Source organism: Anabrus simplex, chromosome 1, assembly GCF_040414725.1.
Source record: "Anabrus simplex isolate iqAnaSimp1 chromosome 1, ASM4041472v1, whole genome shotgun sequence".
Lineage (NCBI taxonomy): Eukaryota > Metazoa > Arthropoda > Insecta > Orthoptera > Tettigoniidae > Anabrus > Anabrus simplex.
The window spans coordinates 1,449,657,555-1,449,678,557 of record NC_090265.1 but is presented as its reverse complement, the minus strand read 5'-3'; the positions used below and the strand labels follow the sequence as shown (position 1 = coordinate 1,449,678,557).

The 21,003-nt window shown below is 39.6% G+C and overlaps 1 protein-coding gene across 1 annotated transcript in view; it reads left to right on the top strand.

Moving 5' to 3' along the window:
- LOC136858414 (sialin) overlaps nt 1-21,003 on the top strand; it is a 442,086-nt gene that overhangs the window by 40,845 nt on the left and 380,238 nt on the right. Inside the window, exon 2 of the mRNA XM_067137938.2 lies at nt 14,614-14,720. Within this exon, the coding sequence (XP_066994039.2) occupies nt 14,614-14,720 (107 nt within the window). The remainder of the gene's footprint in view (nt 1-14,613; nt 14,721-21,003) is intronic.

The following is a 21,003-nucleotide window of genomic DNA, read 5'->3' as shown; positions in this document are numbered from 1 at the left end:
ACATATATCTCAGAAACTGAAAATATTACGGAACTGAAAATTTGTATATGGGAGCTCCTTTAAAAATAAGGAAACACGTATTTTTTTGTTTTTGGAAAATCCAATTAATGGGGGTTAAACAGGAGTGACAAACTGGGGTGAATTTTTTGAAAGACTATATCTACAGAATATCTGAGAAACGTAAAATGTTATAGACGTAAAAAGTGGGTATTTGGAATCTCCTGTAAATGTAAAGAAAGATAGGTGATTTGTTTTCGGAAACTCCACGTAAGAGGAAATAAAAAGGGGTGAAATTTTAAAAAGCGAATTTCTACAGTATATCTCAAAAACTTAACATGTTACAGAAGTGAAAACTGGTATTTTTATCTCTATTAAAGATAAAGAAACGTGTATTTTCAGCTTTCGGAAATACCACTTGGGTGGAAGAGGGGGGGGGGGGTAAAATGACTGAAATTGGTGTTGAATTCTTTTAATTAGGCTCCTGATATCTCAAAAATGAAGATATTACAGACGTGAAATCTGCTTTGGAATCTGCTTTAAAAGTAAAGAAACACGTATTCTCGGAAGATCCAATGAAGGGGGGTGGGGGGTGAAAGAATTGAAAAATTAATTGAATTAATTGTATGAGAATACATACATCTAATAGAAACTAAAGTTGTTACGGACGTGAAAATTGGTATTTGAATCTGCTTAAACAAAGAAAAACGCGTTTGGGGGGCGGGAGTGAAAAGGAGTTGAATTCCTTTCATGAAGACACATAAATCAAAAACTGAAGACGTTAGAGTCGTGATAATTACTATTTAGAAGATCCTTTACTATTAAGGAAACAAGTATATTTTGCCGGAAAATTCACTTACGAGGTGGGGGGGGAGCGGAGTGTGAAAGGAAGTGAAAATAAAGTGAATTATTTTTATGGGGATACTTATATCTCAAAACTGAATGTAACAGATGTGAACATTGGTGTTTGGAATATATTTTAAACATAAAGAAACACGTCTTCTATTTTTTGGGGGGGGGGGTGTAAATAAACTTAACGGCGGTGGGGTGTAAAAGGAGGTGAGATCAATTGATTTTACTGTTCATAATGTACTTAAGGAGCCTCCGTTGCTCAGGCGGCAGCGCGCCGGCCTCTCGCAGCTGGGTTCCGTGGTTCAAATCCCGGTCACTCCATGTGACATTCGTGCTGGACAAAACGGGGACAGGTTTTTCTCCGGATACTTCGATTTTCTCTCTCATCATTCATTCCAGCAACACTGTCCAATATTTCATTTCATTTGTCATTCAACGATCATTGCCCCAGAGGTGTGCTTCGGCAGCCGGCACAATTCCTATTGTCGCTGCTAGATGGGGCTTTATTCATTCCATTCCTGACCCTGTCGAATGACTGGAAACAGGCTATATAGTTTCGATGTACTTATTCTTATCATAAACCGATCATTTTTAATCTTTCCTGGGCTGGTTTTCAACAGCCATCTTTTCCTTCGGAGAACGTTCTTAGATTACAGTAGATCCTCCTGGCATGTAAATAAAAATTTAAACACATTTGAAATAAACGATAGGAATGAGATGGACCGTCAAATTGTTCACCTCTATAATAAGGTCAACAATGCACGGAAGTATGTCATTGGTATCGCCAGAAATCCCGCACACTTGCCTACGCGCGACGATGGTGCTGTTCACATTGTAACAATGACACTGGCAGCAGATGTAATTTACCGCCAAGTAGCGATCTTGCAGCTTGCTGTGGGGTTCAGAACATCTTTTAATAATAATAATAATAATAATAATAATAATAATAATAATAATAATAATAATAATAATAATAATAATAATAATAATAATAATAATAATAATAATAATAATAATAATGTTCTGGACCGTTGTCAAATGTGCGGACCCCCCTGGATAATGGTCCTGGACGGGTAATGACTAAGAATGCAGTCCGGCCGCGGGTTCAGTACCGCCAAGGCACCTAAGACGACACCACGCCGGATCTCCTGAAGGATTTGATCCATATTAAAAACGCTTATAGGAAAAGATGGCAAAGATTTAGGGACCCAACTGACGGGGTGGAATATCTGGACCTAGCCCGGGAAGTACGAAATCGATTGCTGGAAAGAAAGATTGAAAAATGTGAGGAAACATACCGTAATCTATTAGAAAACGAGTCAGATCGCGAATTTTGGCGGATTCTCGCAGAAAACGAGTCAGATCGCGAATTTCGGCGGATTATATATCTAAAACAATTAGCATTCAATTATAAATTTCAGTATAATACCGTAGCGAAGCACGGGTATCTTGCTAGTTTTATATATATAGATTTGCTCGTGCTCAGCCGACGTTTCTTCCTAACAGCTGCGATATTTTCAAGTGAAGTCAAATTACAAGGTTCGGACTTGGCTCGCTGGAGAGTAGCTTTCTTGTTCGGAATGGAAGGATTTATTGGACTGCTGCAGTAAGCTGGACAACGTTAAGGCTTTGGGTTGGTGAGGGAAGCCGGGAAACATCAGGTTGAGGGCTAGGGCTCCGGGAAGAGGAAGAAATATCTTTGGTGGTAGAATTTTAAGTCTCGCAAGGTACGAACCTGAGGCCTTTCACTTATAATATTTCACCATCAGAAATGTGTCTTGGAATGTGCTTTAAATTGGCACACATTTACGTATTAGACCCTGATTTCATAATCCAAATTATCCCATAACACCTTATTCAAATTTCCCCGCGCGGCGACATGAAAACTTCGGAACGTAGTACAATAACAATCCAATAAAATGCGCCAGTGTCCGGTGTGGCAATCAATCAATCAATCAATCAATCAATCAATCAATCAATCAATCAATCAATCAATCAATCAATCAATCAATCAATCAATCAATCAATCAATCAATCAATCAATCAATCAATCAATCAATCAATCAATCAATCAATCAATCAATCAATCAATCAATCAATCAATCAATCAATCAATCAATCAATCAATCCTGATCTGCATTTAGGGCAGTCGTCCAGGTGGCAGATTCCCTATCTGCTGGTTTCCTAGCCAATTCTTAAATGTTTTCAAAGAAATTGGAAATTTATTGAACATCACCCTTGGTAAGTTATTCCAATCCCTAACTCCCCTTCCTATAAATGAATATTTGCCCTAATTTGTCCTCTTGAATTCCAACTTTATCTTCATACTAGCTGATGTGCCCGTGCTTCGCTACGGGATTCTCAGGAAGACTGACTATGTGGTTTTCCTATCTGAAGTCAACATAGGTCATTACAAATACGTCAGTAGCAATGTAGCGATTAAAAGCAATGTTACCATATAAAATACTCGATCAAATGAAAAACCGCACATTTTCTCAATTTTAACGAACAGTACTACGGTGCGCGATCTAACAGTCCAAAGTTCCAGAGGTGGAATGACCAGGCCGCAGACAGCCGTGAACACTCCTCTGCCATTATTCCGTTAAATATGCACACTTCTCATTCCAATCAGTGCCTCAGAGTAGGAATTGAATAGCTCGAATGTTATGATGATTCAGTGTGTTACGTACCAGTAATATCGTAAAATTTATGAAACAGAGGAATGGCATGCTAAAGAAGAAAGTCACCTAACTCTCCAGCTACTTCCCGGCAATATTTAGGCAGACTGTTACACTCGGTACGACCAGGCGAGTTAGCCGTGTGGTTAGGGGCGCGCAGCTGTGAGCTTGCATCCGGGAGATAGTGGATTCGAATCCCACTGTCGGCAGCTCTGAAGATGTTATTCCGTGGATTCCAATTTTCACACCAGGCAAATGCTGGGGCTATACCTTAATTAAGGCCAAGGCCACTTCCTTCACACTCATAGCCCCTTCCTATCCCATCGTCGCTAATACCTAACTGTGTCGGTGCGATGTAAGGCAAATTAGAAAAATACTCACTATGCAGCAGTAATCCTATATATCGGAGATGAGTGGCAACAGAAGACATAGCACATCACAACAAACGATGTCAGTATAATGTTATCGTTGATCAATTTTATGAGCTTTCTATATTGTAGGCCTTCACATTATTTTTTAGACTCTGTGATATTAGGGCGTCCTATAACATTATTTATATCGTAGACTCTAGTTCCTTATTCATCGACTTTACATATTGATTTTCATTAAATCCTGTTTAGCCGTTTTCTCGTGACTCTGCGCTGATAAGGACTTCGTAACAAAAATCCAAATTCATGAATATCTCTGATCATAGCCGGTATGGTAACAATGTATAAGACATAAATGATCGGAAATATAATACTATATAACTTTAGTTATGTAGTATTTATCGATACGACCACTAATAACATAATTATTTGGGAATTAAATTTTATGCCTTCCCCTAAACTACCATTTTATTCAGCGTGAATAAAAGTATTTACAGCCTCGAATATAGCGACTTATTCTCCGACTTTGCGTAACGATTTTCATTAAGACAGGACCATTAATGACATAAATATTTGAGAATTCCATTGCAGGCCTTCTCCTAAACTATCATTTTTCTCAGCGTGAATACAATTGTTTATGGCCTAGATTGTAGCGACTAATTCCTTGACTTCCCCTACCGAGTTTCGTTAAGATACGACCATTAATAAGAAAAAGTATTTGAGATCAATTTTTTTTTTTTTTGCTAGGGGCTTTACGTCGCGCCGACACAGATAGGTCTTATGGCGACGATGGGATAGGAAAGGCCTAGGAATTGGAAGGAAGCGGCCGTGGCCTTAATTAAGGTACAGCCCCAGCATTTGCTTGGTGTGAAAATGGGAAACCACGGAAAACCATTTTCAAGGCTGCCGATAGTGGGATTCGAACCTACTATCTCCCAGATGCAAGCTCACAGCCGCGCGCCTCTACGCGCACGGCCAACTCGCCCGGTGATCAATTTTTTAGGCCTTCCCATAAACTACCATTTCACTCAGCGTGAGTAAAATTATTTATGGCCTAGATTACAGAGACTTATTCCCCGACTTTGTATACCGATTTTCATTAATATACTAAGACTAATAACATACATATTTAGGAATTAAATTTTAGGCCTTTCCCTAAACTAACCTTTGAGTCAGCGTGAATGAAATTATTTATGGCCTAGATTGTAGCGACGTATTCCCCGACTTTGCATACCGATTTTCATTAAATTCTCTTCAGCCGCTTTCTCGTGATGCGTGTACAGACAGACAGACAGACAGACAGACAGACAGACAGACAGACAGACAGACAGACAGACAGACAGACAGACAGACAGACAGACAGACAGACAGACAGACAGACAGACAGACAGACAGACAGACAGACATTACGGAAAAGTAAAAAGGGCATTTCCTTGTTACTGTAGGCACAACTGATACAGAAATACCATCCGTTTTAATTTCTGAGCAAGGTACAGACAAAACTCTTATTATTATATATATATAGATTGTAATCTTTCCTACTTTTAAAGACGCCACTCAAACGAGTATTCGTCTAATAATGTCATTCCATGCCATCTCTCCGCTGACTGTTCGGGACATACCACTTAGTCGAACAGTTCGTCTTCTTTCTCTCAGTTCTTCCCGGCCCAAACTTTGCAACATTTTTATAACGCTACCCTTTTGTCGGAAATCACCCAGAACAAATCGAGCTGCTTTTCTTTGGATTTTTTCAGTTCTTGAATCAAGTTATTTTGGTATAATAATAATAATTTCGTGTGGCTATTTCTAGCCGAGTGCAGCCCTTGTAAGGCAGACCCTCTGATGAGGGTGGGCGGCATCTGCCATGTGTAGGTAACTGCGTGTTATTGTAGTGGAGGATAGTGTTATGTGTGGTGTGTGAGTTGCAGGGATGGTGGGGACAGCACAAACAACCAGCCCCCGAGCCATTGGAATTAACCAATGAAGGTTAAAATCCCCGACTCGGCCGGGAATCGAACTCGGGACCCTCTGAACCGAAGGCCAGTACGCTGACCATTCAGCCAACGAGTCGGACAGTAATTTTGGTGAGGGTCCCATACACTGGAACCATACTCTAGTTGGAGTCTTACCAGAGACTTATATGCCCTCTCCTTTACACCCTTACTACAACCCCCAAACACCCTCATAACCATTTACAGAGATCTGAACCCTTTATTTACAATCCCATTTATGTGATTACCTCAATGAAGGTCTTTCCTTATATTAACACCTAGATACTTACAATGATCCCCAACAGGAACTTTCACCCCATCAACGCAGTAATTAAAACTGAGAGAACTTTTCCTATTTGTGAAATTCAAACCTGACTTTCAACCCCGTTTATCAACATACCATTGCCTGCTGTCCTTCTCACAACACTATCGAGGTCACGTTGCAGTTGGTCACAATCTTGTAACTTATTTATTACTCTTTACAGAATAACATCATCCGCTAAAAGCTTTACCTCTGATTCCACTTGTTTATTCGTATCATTTATATATATAAGAACACATAAAGGTCCAATAATACTGCCTCGAGGAATTCTCCTCTTAATTATTAAAGGGTCAAATAGAGCTTCGCCTAATCTAATTCTCTGAGATATATTTTCTAGAAATATAGCACCTATTCAGTCACTCTTTTGTCTAGTCCAATTGCACTCATTTTTGCCAGTAGTCTCCCATGATCCACCCTATCCAATGCTTTAGAAAGGTCAATCGCGATACAGTCCATTTGACCTCCTGAATCCAAGATATCTGCTATATCTTGCTGGAATCCTACAAGTTGAGCTTCAGTGAAATAACCTTTCCTAACCCAAAATGCCTTCTAACAAATCAGTTAATAATTTCGCAAACATGTCTAATATAATAAGAAAGAATGCCTTCCCAAAGCTTACATGCAATGCATGTCAAACTTAATAGCCTGTAATTTTCAGGTTTATTACTATCACCCTTTCCTTTATACAGAGGGGCTACTATAGCAACTCTCCATTCATATGGTATAGCTCCTTGAACCAAACAATAATCAAATAAGTTCTTCAGATATGGTACTATATCCCAAACCATTGTCTTTAGTATATCCCCAGAAATCTTATCAATTCCAGCGCTTTTCTAGTTTTCAAATTTTGTATCTTACTGTAAATGTCATTGCTGTCATAGTAAAATTTAATTCTTTAGTATTAGTCACCTCCTCTATCTGGACATTATCCTTGTAACCAACAATCTTTACACACTGCTGACTGAATACTTCTGCCTTTTGAAGATCCTCGCTTACACTCTCCCCTTGTTCATTAATTATTCCTGGAATGTCCTTTTTGTAACCTGTTTCTGCCTTAAAGTACCTATACATACCCTTCTATTTTTCAAAAAAATTGTATGACCAGCAATTATGGTTGCCATCATGTTATCCTTAGCTGCCTTCTTTGCTAGATTCAGTTTCCTAGTAAGTTCCTTCAATTTCTCCTTACTATCACAACCTTTTCTATTTCTTTCCAATCTGCACCTCCTTCTTAGCCTCTTTATTTCTTTATTATAATAAGATGGGTCTTTACCATTCCTTACCACCTTTAAAGGTACAAACCTGTTTTCATATTCCTCAGCAATTGCTTTAAACCTATCCCAGAGATTTTATTTACCGTTTTCCATCGATCATAGTTACTTTTTAGAAACTGCCTCATGCCTGCTTTATCAGCCATATGGTATTGCCTAATAGTCCTACTTTTAAGACCTTCTTTTCTATCACATTTCTTTTAACCACAACAAAAACAGCTTCATGATCACTAATGCCATCTATTGCTTCGGTTTCTCCATAGAGCTCATCTGGTTTTACCAGCACCGCATCCAGGATATTTTTCCCTCTTTGGTTCCATCACTTTCTGAATCAGCTATATTAGCTTATTTGACATTTGTTGGTCATGCTTCCTGTCGTTCGCGTTTCCTTCCCAATTGACATTTGGTAAATTCAAATCTCCCGCTACAATCACATTCATTTCCATGTTGTTTCCCACATAGCTGATTATCTTATCAAATAATTCTGAATCCGTGTCATCGCTACCCTTTCCCGGTCTGTACACTCCAAAGACATCAAGTTGCCTATTATCTTTAGAAATGAGCCTTACACCTAGAATTTACGAAAGCTGCAGGATCATTACTGGATGTTTGAAACCTACACCCATTGAGAAGGTCCAACTTTTAGCTGGTATTGCTCCCGGTGAGATTCGTAGGGAGGTAGCAGCTAACAAAGAAAGGCTCCAGTCATCTTCTTCAGAAGCACATCCTCTCTATGGATACCACCCAGCCACACAGAGGCTAAAATCTAGAAAAAGTTTTCTCCGCACATCAGTTAACCTTGAGGGGAAAGCAGAGAATGCTTGAGTCACAATGTGGAAAGAAAGAATCCACCACCTTTCCAACTGGATAGAGCCGAAGGAAAGTCTTCCATGTGGACACCAGGAGAAGTGGACAGTATGGAAAGCCCTTAACAGACTCCGTACAGAAGTCGGCAGAACAAAAGTAAATTTGCGGAAGTGGGGATTCTCAAGTGATTCATCACTTTGTGATTGCGGAGAGCAGCAAACGATCCAACATCTATGTCAGTGTGTTTTATGTCCTTCAATGTGCACTATGAAAGACTTGATTGCAGCCTCCCCCAACGCTATTGACGTCGCCCAATACTGGGCAAGCATCATCTAGCTCTCGAATATTGTTGCTCTATCTGTGATTGTATAAGAGACTTGTATATTTGTATAGTAGGAATGTAGATATCTTGTTGCCTTTTGTTAAATATCTGTAAGTAAAGTTGATACTTCTGACACGAATAAAGAAGAAGAAAGACCTAGAATTTCATGTTTTTCATCTCTAACTTGTTCGTAGCTTACAAATTCTTCTTTCACCAGAATGAATACTTCCCCTCCCACCATTCCTATCTCTACGATACACTCTCCAATTCTGTGAGAAAATTTTGCATCCATTATATCATTTCTCAGCCATGATTCAACTCCTATTACAATATCTGGTAAATATATACCTATTAAATTACTTAATTCTATTCCTTTCTTTACAATACATTTACCGTTCAACACTAACATTTTTATGTCATCCCTACTTGACTTCCAGATCTCTGTACCCTTATCACCTATCCCTAGACAACCTCTTTTCCCTGAATGTACCTCCCTATTACCCTTCCAAACAAATTTTCTAACTTATACGTACCTCTGCGGTTTAAGTGAAGGCCATCTGAGCGCAGATCCCTATCTCCTACCCACCCATTAGGATCTAAAAATTTCACTCCCATTTTCCCACGTACCCACTCTATAGTCTCATTTAAATCCCCAGTCACCCTCCAGTCAGTATCCCTCCTACACATCATTCCACTGATAACAATCTCCGCTTCCTTAAACTCCACCCGTGCTGCATTTACCAGATGCCACACATCCCCAACTATGTTGGTACTTATATCAGCTTGCCTCACGTTGTTCGTGCCAACGTGAAACACTACCACCTTCTCCTTCCCCTCCTCCCTCTTTTCTACTTCCCTCAACATCTACCTCAACCTAATTCCTGTATAACACTCTACCCTGGTTCCCTTTCCTCCACACACTTTCCCCACATGTCTAACGATGGAATCTCCCATGACCAGAGCCACGTTATTTGATCCCCTCCCCTTCTGGTCAGCCCTATCTTTCCTGATAGCTGCAGAAGCTAATTCCTCCTCCCTTTTCTCCTTCCTATTACCCTCTTCCACCTGTCTTTTCTTATCATCTAATCTGCATTTCCCTTTCCTACCTTTTCCCTTCCTCCTACTTCCACACATATCAGCAACAGTTCCCTGTTTCTCATCTTCCCTCTGTTGTTCTACCTGGAGTGATTCGTACCGATTTCGGACAGACATCTGTCCTGAATTCTGTTCCTGAATAGAGCCCTTAGATTATTAGACCACCTGTCTTCTACAACTCCCCACTTTAACTCCTCTCCCTCTTTTACACCTACTGTAACCTGTACATTGTTTGAGGGAGGCCTATGTTCTTTCCTGTCTTCTGTGAGAATCCTAATTATCTCCCTCAAGCTCTCCAATTCCTCCCTCATACCCCTCAATGCCTCGCCACACCCACAGTTCTTACACTTGCACTCCTTAGACATTCTTCATGGAAAAAATGAAAAGAAAAGGAAAAATAAAATAACTTACGTGAAAAAAAGAACGGAGGGATATATTGTCTGGAATAGTACTCAAAGATCACACGGCAATAAGGTCATTAATATACGACTACACTACAATACTACTTAGTCGAACTCAACTTTTATCCTACAACACCCTAACAGGATAAAAACTGCTGTTAATTACTGAATACCGAAAGGAATACACAAGAATTACACAATTCTAAACTGCAATTAAGCCTATCCTAATTATAACATAATTTTCAGTAAAAGTTTCTACGGATACCTCTACTATACCGGTACTACACAAATATTTTACAATAATAAAATAAGCACGTTAAATTATAATAAGATATTACTCGTATACTACTGTACAGTACACTACAATAATTTTAAACTACGTTCAGACGTATCCTAATTAGAATACCGGTACTGTATGTCACTACTAAGCACAAACATAAATGAAAAGTGAAATTTGCAAGAACTACTGTACTCAAAGATTACCAACAAAGGTAAATGCTTAGACAGATTGTTATTAGCACTATGCTCTAATAGATACACACGAATATAGCATTCAAGATACGATACTATCCAAATACTACCTCACCACACTCACAGTTCCCATTCTTTACGGAAAAAACGAAAATAAAATGAAAAATAAAATAACGTATGTGCAAAAAATGAACGGATATATATATATTGTCTGGGATTTACCTTTGTTGGTAATCTGTGAGTACGGTAGTTCTTGCAAATTTCAAACTTGCAATTTTCATTTCTGTTTGTGCTTAGTAGTGGCATTCGGTACCGGTATTGCAATTAGGACACTACAATTCTTAGCTGAAATATGGTTATATGAATTTTTACCGCTGGTGGATTATTATTATTATTTTACTTACTACGTGGGACGGAGAATAAAAGTGTCCTTAAATGTTGAAAATTAAGAGGTTGTCTACAATAATTTCTGTCAAAACAACGTCGTGGGCTTGAACTGCAATATTATTGGGGTATAGGAATTTGATAATCAACTTTTACTCGATAAATAAACGAAGGTGGAAAGTACAAAGTATGCAGGGAACTAAGACTACAAATTATCGGAATAAGTAATCAGCTGATTTTGTATTTATTTACACAACTACCATTTGCATGTAGCAACAATCGTCAACAATTCTAATAGAATTCTTATAGAATCGTCCACAATCCAAAACCGGTTAAGTACCGTGATTATCCAGTGAAATTACCGTGTATTCTCTTTAACTTCTTTTTAACTCGAAGCTTACAGTCGTATCGTGTTATTTAATTTAATAATTTTTTTATCTACGTGATAGTTTGGACGGATATCTATACAAAATATCTAACGTATGCGGGAAACATAATTAGGTTACGTTAGGTTCATTGCTCTTATGCGGATTTCATAAACGCTTAAGGAAACAAAACGAAATATTATAAACTACAGAAACAAGAATATTTCGCTACTTATCTTGGTTAATGTAAATACGTTCGGCGACTTTCATATTCACAGATGTTCATAGGAACTCTATGGATATGTTAAGCACACTACTCCCGTCCCTGCTAAACTTACCCAAAAATGGCGTCTTTAGTTTTACTAAAATTCTCGCAAATGCTTATCATTATGAAATTTGCTCCGTTATCCAAAATGTCCCGGTGTAACCTATACCAACAAGTTACGCAAACGATTATCTAGTTTGTTTTGGGTCTTAGCCAAAATGTTTCTTGACTTATGTAGGCGCTGTATTAATGGGGTCTTCGGTATCAGTGACATACTAACTTGTATAAATAAAATCGTAACGACCTGTGTCTGTACATTGACAATTTTGGCGAAATTTCCTTACATTTATCCGTTTCAAGTGTAATAATGACCATCTGCATATATATATTTTTTTAGCTTTGGTGTCTGTTTGTTTGTCTGAGTTCTTATTACTCAAAAACTACTGGATATATTTCTACTAAACTTGATATTTAGAATCCACCTGTCCTTGAGTTGGTTTTAGGGCCAATATTATTTCTGAATACCTAAATTTACTGGGGGTTTATCCGAAACCGAAACTATGATTTTGCATTCCAACAAAATATGCACATTCAAAATTAATGAAAATCTACCATCCTGAATGGAAATCAAAAACATTTTTCTGATGTACATCATTTCGATAGGAGGATTAATAAGGGAGATATCACTAACAGACGGTTTTTCAGCACAAGTCCCAACGGACTTGACTCAAAAGCGGGTGCGTGTAGAGTGTATTTCTTGTAACTTGAAAACTACTGAAGATATTTCAACCCAACTTTATATTTAGCATCCACCTGTCCAAAGGTAGGTTTTAAGGTCCATAATATTTCAATTTATTGGAACGGACTGGGATTTTATAGGGAACCTAAACAGTGATTTTACTCTCCCACAATATATACAAGACCAACCTGACTGGAAATAGACCAACTTTGATGTACATCCATTTCTAAAACTTTCTTCTCATAAGCATTTTTTGACAGGAGGATTAATAAGGGAGATATCATGAACGGTCGGTTTCGCAGGCTAAGTCCAGCGGACATAGCCCAAAAGGTGTTGTACGTGGAGCAGATTCTTTATCTCTCTATATAAATAAAATCGTAATGCCTGGCACAATCTTGTTCTGTACACTGACTATTTTTACGAAATTTTCGTACAACTATCCGTTTAAGGGGTAATGATAACCATCTGCATATTTTTAGCTTTAGTTTCCTGAAAGTCCTAATTTTCACCCTTATCCCCCAAAATCAAGATGCGGCAAAATCTTCCAGACGAGCTAGATAATTGAAATTTGGCAAAACTGTACCTTTTAGCCTGTAACAGACGGAAAACTTCCAAGATCTTCCAATTTCTCACATTTTATCCCCGTAGCATATCGAAATATGGAGGCAATTTTAATGACGGTTGACGGTGTAGACCTTCGTTTCGAGGTATTTCGTGGCTAAACGGTAAGTCCTATCACAAAACGGATGCCACAATCTCCGTTCAGTTTGGAGTGATCTACAGCTTTGGTCCTATGACTTTTTGTCAAATCTCTTATCCCTTATACGCCAGATTTGTCTCTATTTCTCGATTGTAGGTAAGTTTTGCAAATTTTACACACATAATTCTACTTTGAATCACTTATAGGAAAGACAGAATCATCACATTCTACACCGAAATTGACCCACTCAGTAGCCATATGTGAACCAAATGCTATGTTTGTAGCTGTCACGTAATTATCCGAAAAGTAATGCACGATGAGACATTCTTACCCAAATATCACCCTATTCAACGTTTCTAACTCAATCTGACTCATGAATAGATGAGATACAAGAAAATATCATAGGACCAGCCATTTAGACCGTTAAATACGGCGTCTTATGATACAATCCATTTGTCAATATGACGTACCGTTTAGTAGCAGTTAATCTGTAAATGAAGGTCTGCAATATTGTAAACATGCATATACTTTCGTATGTCGATCTATATATATTCATTGATATCGAATTGTAGCGATCGAGAGAGGGTTTGTCTGCTATTGTAATCAGTACTCCTCACATCGACTTTGAGTGGCAGTAGGAATGGGGCCTTTCTCCAACTCCTGTGTAACTGGCATTAGTAAGGCGGGCCTGCTATTGTAATGATTTGACTTGCAGAAGGCAAGGGAGCTTGCAGTTTTGTTCAATACTCCCCTACCCGATTGTGTTTGGCTGTAGGCAAGGGTGCCCGCCAATATAAACAAATGTATCCTTCTAAAATTTGACTGGCATTAGGCATAGTGTACTTCTATTTTAATGGAAACTCACCAACCCGGTGTGACTGGCAGTAAGCTGGCTAGCAGAAGGAAAACGGTCCTGTTATTATAACAGCACAACTCAATTTTGACGGGAAGTAGGGAAGTTGCCTGCCATTATAACAAAACCTCCTCAACTGTAATCCGTCTGGAAGTAGGAAAGGGGCCTGCCATTGTAAGGAAAACTCCCCAAATCGATTGTGACTGCGCAGTAGGCAATGGGGCCTGCCATTATAATGTAAACTTCCCAACTCGATTATGAATGGCAGTAGGCAAGTGAGCCTACCGTTATCATCACAACTTCGCAACTCACACTTTACATTGAAAACAACGTATGGGGACCTGCCCATGCTGTTTCTCGGATAACGCTAAGAGACATGCAATTCAAAAAAAGATCTTATTCACTGCATGTCCAGTTATTTACTTCGATAACCGTATACAATGTAGAATACCGTAGCGAAGCACGGATACATTTGCTAGTTATCAATAAATTCGAATAAATTATCTACTTCTTGCAGAATGACCTCAGAAAGATGGATAGAATTCCTTCCTATTTTAATTTTTTTCAAAGATAGGAAACTATAGCAAAGCAACTCGCACTATTGTCGTCCACGTTGACGTCGGCGCGAAAACTTATCACTGCAGCAATAAGGCATGATTGTTTCGTTTCAATAATTCCTTTTCATGAATTTTCCTAAAATATCTTAGCCCCATTGTACCACATTTGTTACAGTGAGTGCCATGGAGATGATACCACTAGTCATCCAACTGCCGCTACCATCGCAGGACGGATCAAGCGAGGCAGCGTGCAGATCCAACAAGCCGGCATAAAGGCGAGTGGTAAGTTGCACCGGGAATGTTATGTATTCAACAGACAATTTATCTGCTTGTTTAAAGGTCGATCCGAAAATGACAATACAGATGCTTGAAACCCTCCTATTGAATTTTAAATCGTCACGGTACAACTTTAGTGTCTGAAACTGCGATGAAATGATGCATAGTTGTGCCAGAAAGTTTCAGAATAAATTTGTCAGGCTTAGTACAGCTTCATTTGGAATATTTATTACGTTAAACGTAAAATTGAGGAATGTTTTTCTTCCTAATGTTTATTTATGATCTTTTTCGCAAAAGTTTCCGTTTTTGTACATTCTGATGTGCCCAAGTTATATCGATTACAAAATAATGTCGTTGAAGGTCTCCTAACATAAGTCTCCACAGCTTCCGTGTTACGTTTCTTCAACGCGATTTATTGCTTAAATTTTATTAAAGGTGCTTAGGCATTGTAGCAGATATAAAGCAAACCTTTCTGCAGATTTGTACAGAGGAAAAAGAGATTATTTATATTTCATATGGTGACAAAACTATGGTGAAAAGAAATTGGTAGTTTTTAAACATTGCAGAGTTTTGTTTGGAGTAAAGTACAGACCTTTTCTTCTTGAAGCTCTAATTAATCACTGTTTGACATAATACACTTCATCAGTATTACCCATGGCAGAGAAACTCAAGATATCCTTTTATGTGGACAATTGTGAAACATCTGTAGATTACAAGGAAGAGCTAAACTACTTCATAGAGGGAGCAAAAAAAATGACAGGTAATGCAAGATTTGAGTTGAGAAACTAGGAATATAATAAAATGATGGAAATCACTTCTAAACCTTCTCCAGTCCTCGGTTTGAAATGGGACAATCAAGCTGATGATCTGTTTTGTTATACTCGTAATGTCAACATATCATCAGAGGTACTAACGAGGAGGATATTACTCTCAGTTACACAATAGGTGTTTGATCCGATAGGATTCAGTTGTCCAGTCTCTTTGTTTCCTAAGATTCTACTAAAAGAAAGTTGGGTTGTAACATCAGCTGGAATGCATGAGTTTCTGATGAAACCGGGAGGAGATTTAGAAATTGGTGAGAAGAACGACCTCGAAGTGAAAATTCCAAGATATGTCATTTCAGAACGTTTTTTGTGATGTTTCAGGTTTAGATTATGCCGCAGCAATTTTTTTGAGATGTAAAGTTGATGAGACGGTCACTATGCAACTATTTCAATGCAAAGCGAGTGTTGAACCCCTTAAGGGTTTAACGATATCCCGACTTGAAATTTGACATCCCGTATTGGAGCACGGCTGGCTACGTCAGTAAAGAGGGCATTAAGTTTAGAAGTTCATAAGAAATACTACTGGATCGACGCTACAAAAGCGTTGTGTTGGATACAGAGAGCAGAATCTTGTGGAATATTTGTTAATAATAGGGAAAAGAAATTCGTTCTTTGACTAGAAGTGAAGCTTGGCATCGTATCCTAGAACGATACAAGCCATTAGATTTGCCCTCGTCTCGTGGATGTTCAGTGAAAAAGTTGCTAGAATCCAGATGGTAAGAGGAGCCAGAGTGGCTGAGAAAGAAGAGGATATTTGTCCAAAATCAGACTGTTCACTGAATGAAAAGGGAGTAAACATAGAAAGAAAAGGCAATGCAGTAACAAACTAGCTGATGTTGAAAATCAAGAACCTTGGCACTGTAGATACTTCTCCAAGTATAACAAGATTTTGAGAATGGTCACATTGATCTTAAGATTTATCAAGAATGCTCGGAAGAAATCTCCAAGAACCAGTAGAGAACTAACCATTGAGGAACTGATAAAAGTAAGAGAGGTTTACGCTTTCGAACAATGAACAATGAAAACTGTGAGCATTCTGTAAGATGAAGAAAGAATTCCGAAAGTGAAAACAAAAATATCTGAGCATGTAGATTAAGAAGATTTTCTACATCCAATGTTGCTCCCTAATGAGCAGGAATTAGTTTAACTCATTATTAAGGAAGAACGCATTTCAATGAATCACGAAGGAGTGATTAGTGATAAGACTAAGAAGATTCTGGTTATTGAAGGGAAGAAGGGCTATTAAGAGAGTAATATCAAAATGAATTCCATGAAAGTGGTATGAAGCAAAGGGAATTCAAATAGACCATGTACTGCTCCCAGAAGATAGTGTGAGGAATGCTGCTGTGTTCGAGGTATCAGGGGTGAACCTGGCTGGGCTTCTATTGTTGAAGGATGGTAGAGTTGGATAGTCCTGTTTACCTGTACAGTTTATTCGAGTCATTCATTTAGAACTCGTTACCTCTTTATCTACAAGAGATTTTCTGCTTGCACAGAGAAGGTTTATATCTCTCAGAGGGCGACTATAGGATAAATTTTTAGGAATCAACAACCTTTTGGATGACATTAACTGGAAAGAGATAAAATACGAGACTGCTGTAGCAACAATTGAGCGGAAATTTAAACCTCCCACTGCTGTATGGTGGAGAGATTGGTGGGAGTGGTTAATACGAGTGATGAAAAGAGGCTGCTAAGAGTAATCCGTGGACGGGCTGCTCTGCTTTATGAAGAACTACTGACTGTGGCGTCTGAGTGTGAAGTAGTAGTGCATTCAAGACCACTGACATATGTGTCAGAAGATCCCTAAAGATTTACAACCGAGCTCGATAGCTGCAGTCGCTTAAGTGCGGCCAGTATCCAGTATTCGGGAGATAGTAGGTTCGAACCCCAATGTCGGCAGCCCTGAGAATGGTTTACCGTGGTTTCCCATTTTTACACCAGGCAAATGCTGGGGCTGTACGTTAATTAAGGCCACGGCCGCTTCCTTCCGACTCCTAGCTCTTTCCTGTCCCATCGTCGCCATAAGACCTATCTGTGCCGGTGCGACGTAAAACAACTAGCAAAAAAAAAAAAAAAAAAAGATTTACAACTATTAACCCCAGCGATGTTCCTTCAATAAATTTCCATTGTGGGTTTTCTGATATTTATCCCTTGGATAAGGTGGAGCATAAGAAGAGAATACGTTAACAGTAGAGATTATGAGACGACTTGAAAAACAGATTCCGTGCAGAATATATTAGTCAGCTGTTGCAACCACCTGTGAAAAGAACGCAATAACGATTGGGGAAATTGTTCTGGTGGAAAATGAAAGGAAAGGTATGATCTTCTGACCCTTGCCCAAGGCAATTGAATTATATCCTGACAGAGATGGGAAATACACTGCTTTAGGGTTAAGAGCGCTGCAGGATAACTCATTAGACCTATACAAGGGATCTTCCCTTTGGAGCTGACTACATCTGCTGAAGACTTAAGAAACAAGGTGGCTCATCAAGGTGGTGTCAAGAATTCCCCTCCAGTTTCATCGAAGGAAACGTCTGTAACAGGACGAGGCAGAATAGTTCGAACACCACTGAGGCAAATGACTGAAAATGTGTGATTTTGTGTTTGATTTGTCGTGTGGACTCCCCATTCTTATTCTCGACACGTGGCATGGGATGCATAAATTCCCTTACATTATGTATGTTTAGTCCTCAGCCCGAAGGCTGGTTGGATCCTCAACACCTCTGCCATCAGCTGTCATAGATGGCCTAGGCATCACTGAAGAGGCGTACTAGGGAAATGAGGAGTGAGGTAGTTTCCCGTTGCTTTTCTCACCGAGCCAGAAGTTGCCATTACATATCAGTCTGCCAAGCCCACTGTAATGCAAGCACCAACCAACCCTATGAGCAATATTTTCACGCTATTCATAGCAGGGACTGGCTGCAGAAGGAATGGCATTACTAGCATCACTCATACCTCAGTCACTTTCATTTTGTCAAAGCCAAGGATAAAGCTGAGACAGATCAATGAAAGTAACAAAATTGCTCTAGCCCATACCAGAAGATACAAAGCACCGTAAACACTAGGTCTGCCAGCAAAGGCAGACCTTCCGACCTTCCTTGGTCAAGTCGTGTTCCCAACGGTAGTGGGTTTGCCCAGGGAGTCTTTACTTTTCACAACCTGCGTGGCCCTTACATTATACATGCATGAAATGATATTTTTATTCCTATGGCATCGCGTAACACAGTAAGGAGATTGACTAGACACGAAAGTAAGATATTAGAGTGAAGACACGTACGCAGATTGTCCCCAATTCGCAATCAAAAACTACGTACTGTGTTACCAGTTTCAAACTACCACGAAGTTATTGCTTTCAATAATTTGAAGGGTGTGTTCATTGATCAAGTTTCGTTCCTTTAATTGCTTAGTCAGGTTTTTGAAGTTACTAATTTGTATTTTCCTTTTGTCACATAGTTTCTTGCCCCAGGCGGTTCACCTCCTTCACAGCTGCAATTGTTTCTGTTCTACTTCTCCTTTGGGTGGGAGCGGTGGAATGCATTTACGATATCCCCTGTCTGCCATAAGAGGTGACAAAAACATGGTCCAGGCACTCTCAACTTTGGAGCGTGGGTTGTTGACCACCGTTCTCAAAGCTGAGTCTTGCTTATTTACGCCAGGCTCCTCACTGGCATATTTCCTGTCCGACCTTCCTTGGTCAAGTCGTGTTCCCAGCGGTAGTGGGTTTGCCCAGGGAGTCTTTACTTTTCACAACCTGCGTGGCCCTTCGCCTTCTTCCGTGCGTCGGACCTCTTTCATTTTCATTCGCATTAGTGCTAAGAGGGGATATTTGCCTGCTTGTAATTCTTAAACCAATAATCACTGTCACTTACTTTGTACTATAAGTTGAAAAAATGAAAACCTACAACCTGTTTTCCAGTCCTTGACCGGGTCAGGGATGGAATGAATGAAGCAGATATAGGCTATTAGTACGATGGTGTTGCCACACCCAAAGTGATTTATTAATGACTGATAGATGCTATGAATTGAGAATGGAGAGTGTTGCTGGAATGAAAGACGACAGGAAAAACCGGAGTACCCGGAGAAAAACCTGTCTCGCCTCCGCTTTGTCCAGCACAAATGTCACATTCTGTTACGGTGTTGTAGAAAAATATCGTACAACTAAATAGTATTGTAGTGTAGTAGTAGTAGTGGCTTATGTTAATTACCTTGTTGTTGTGTGATCTTTGTGAACTATCCTAGACAATATTTCTTTCCTTTCGTTTTTATAGGTAATATTTCTTTTCTTTCATTTTTATTTGCACAGAATAAGTTATTTTATTTTCCTTTTCTTTTCATTATTCCATAAATAATGGCCACGCAGTGCAAGTGTAGGAACTGTGGGTGTGGCCAGGTATTAAGGAGTATGAGGGAGGAGTTGGAGAGTTTGAGGGAGATAATTAGGATTATCTCAGAAGACAGGAAGGGAAGTAGGCCTCCCTTAAATAATGTACAGGATACAGTAGGTGTAAAGGAGGGACGGGAAGGAAATGGGGGAATTGTAGAAGACAGGTGGTCTAATGTTTTAAGGGGAAGGAGATTGCAGGCTAAGGGCTCTGTTCAGGATCAGAATTCAGGACAGGCGTCTGTGAGAAATCGGTACGAGTCCCTGCAGGTAGAACAACCGAGGGAAGATGAGGAACAGGGGACTCTTGCTGATATGTGTGGAAGTAGGAGGAAGGGAAAGGGTAGGAAAGGGAAATGTAGTGTAGTGGAAAGGAAAGGACAGGTGGAACAGGGTCATGGGAGGGAGAAAAGGGAGGAGGAAGTAGCTTCTGCAGTTATCAGGAAAGATAGGGCTGACCAGGAGGGGAGGGGTTCAAATGAGGTGGGTAGGGTTGAGGCTCTGGTCATGGGGGATTCCATCGTTAGACATGTGGGGATAGTGTGTGCAGGAAAGGGAACCAGGGTAGAGTGTTATCCAGGAATTAGGTTGAGGTAGATGTTGAGCAAAGTAGAAGAGAAGGAAGAGGGAAAGGAGAAGGTGGTAGTGTTTCACGTTCGTACTAACAACGTAAGGCAAGCAGGTATAAATACCAACATAGGTGGAGATGTGTGGCATCTGGTAAATGCAGCACGGGTGGAGTTTAAGGAAGCGGAGATTGTTATCAGTGGAATACTGTGTAGGAGGGATACTGACTGGAAGGTAATTGGGGATTGAAATGGGACTATGGAGTGAGTATGTGGGAAACTGGGAGTGAGATTTCTAGATCCTAATGTGTGGGTAGGAGACAGGGACCTGCGCTCAGATGGCCTTCACTTAAACCGCAGTGGTACATATAAGTTAGGAAACTTGTTTAGAAGGGTTATGGGCAGGTACATTCAGGGAAACGGGGTGGCCTAAGGAGCGGTGTTAAGCGAACAGGGAACTGGAAATCGAGTAGGGATGACATAAAAATGTTAGTGCTCAACTGTAGAAGCATTCTAAA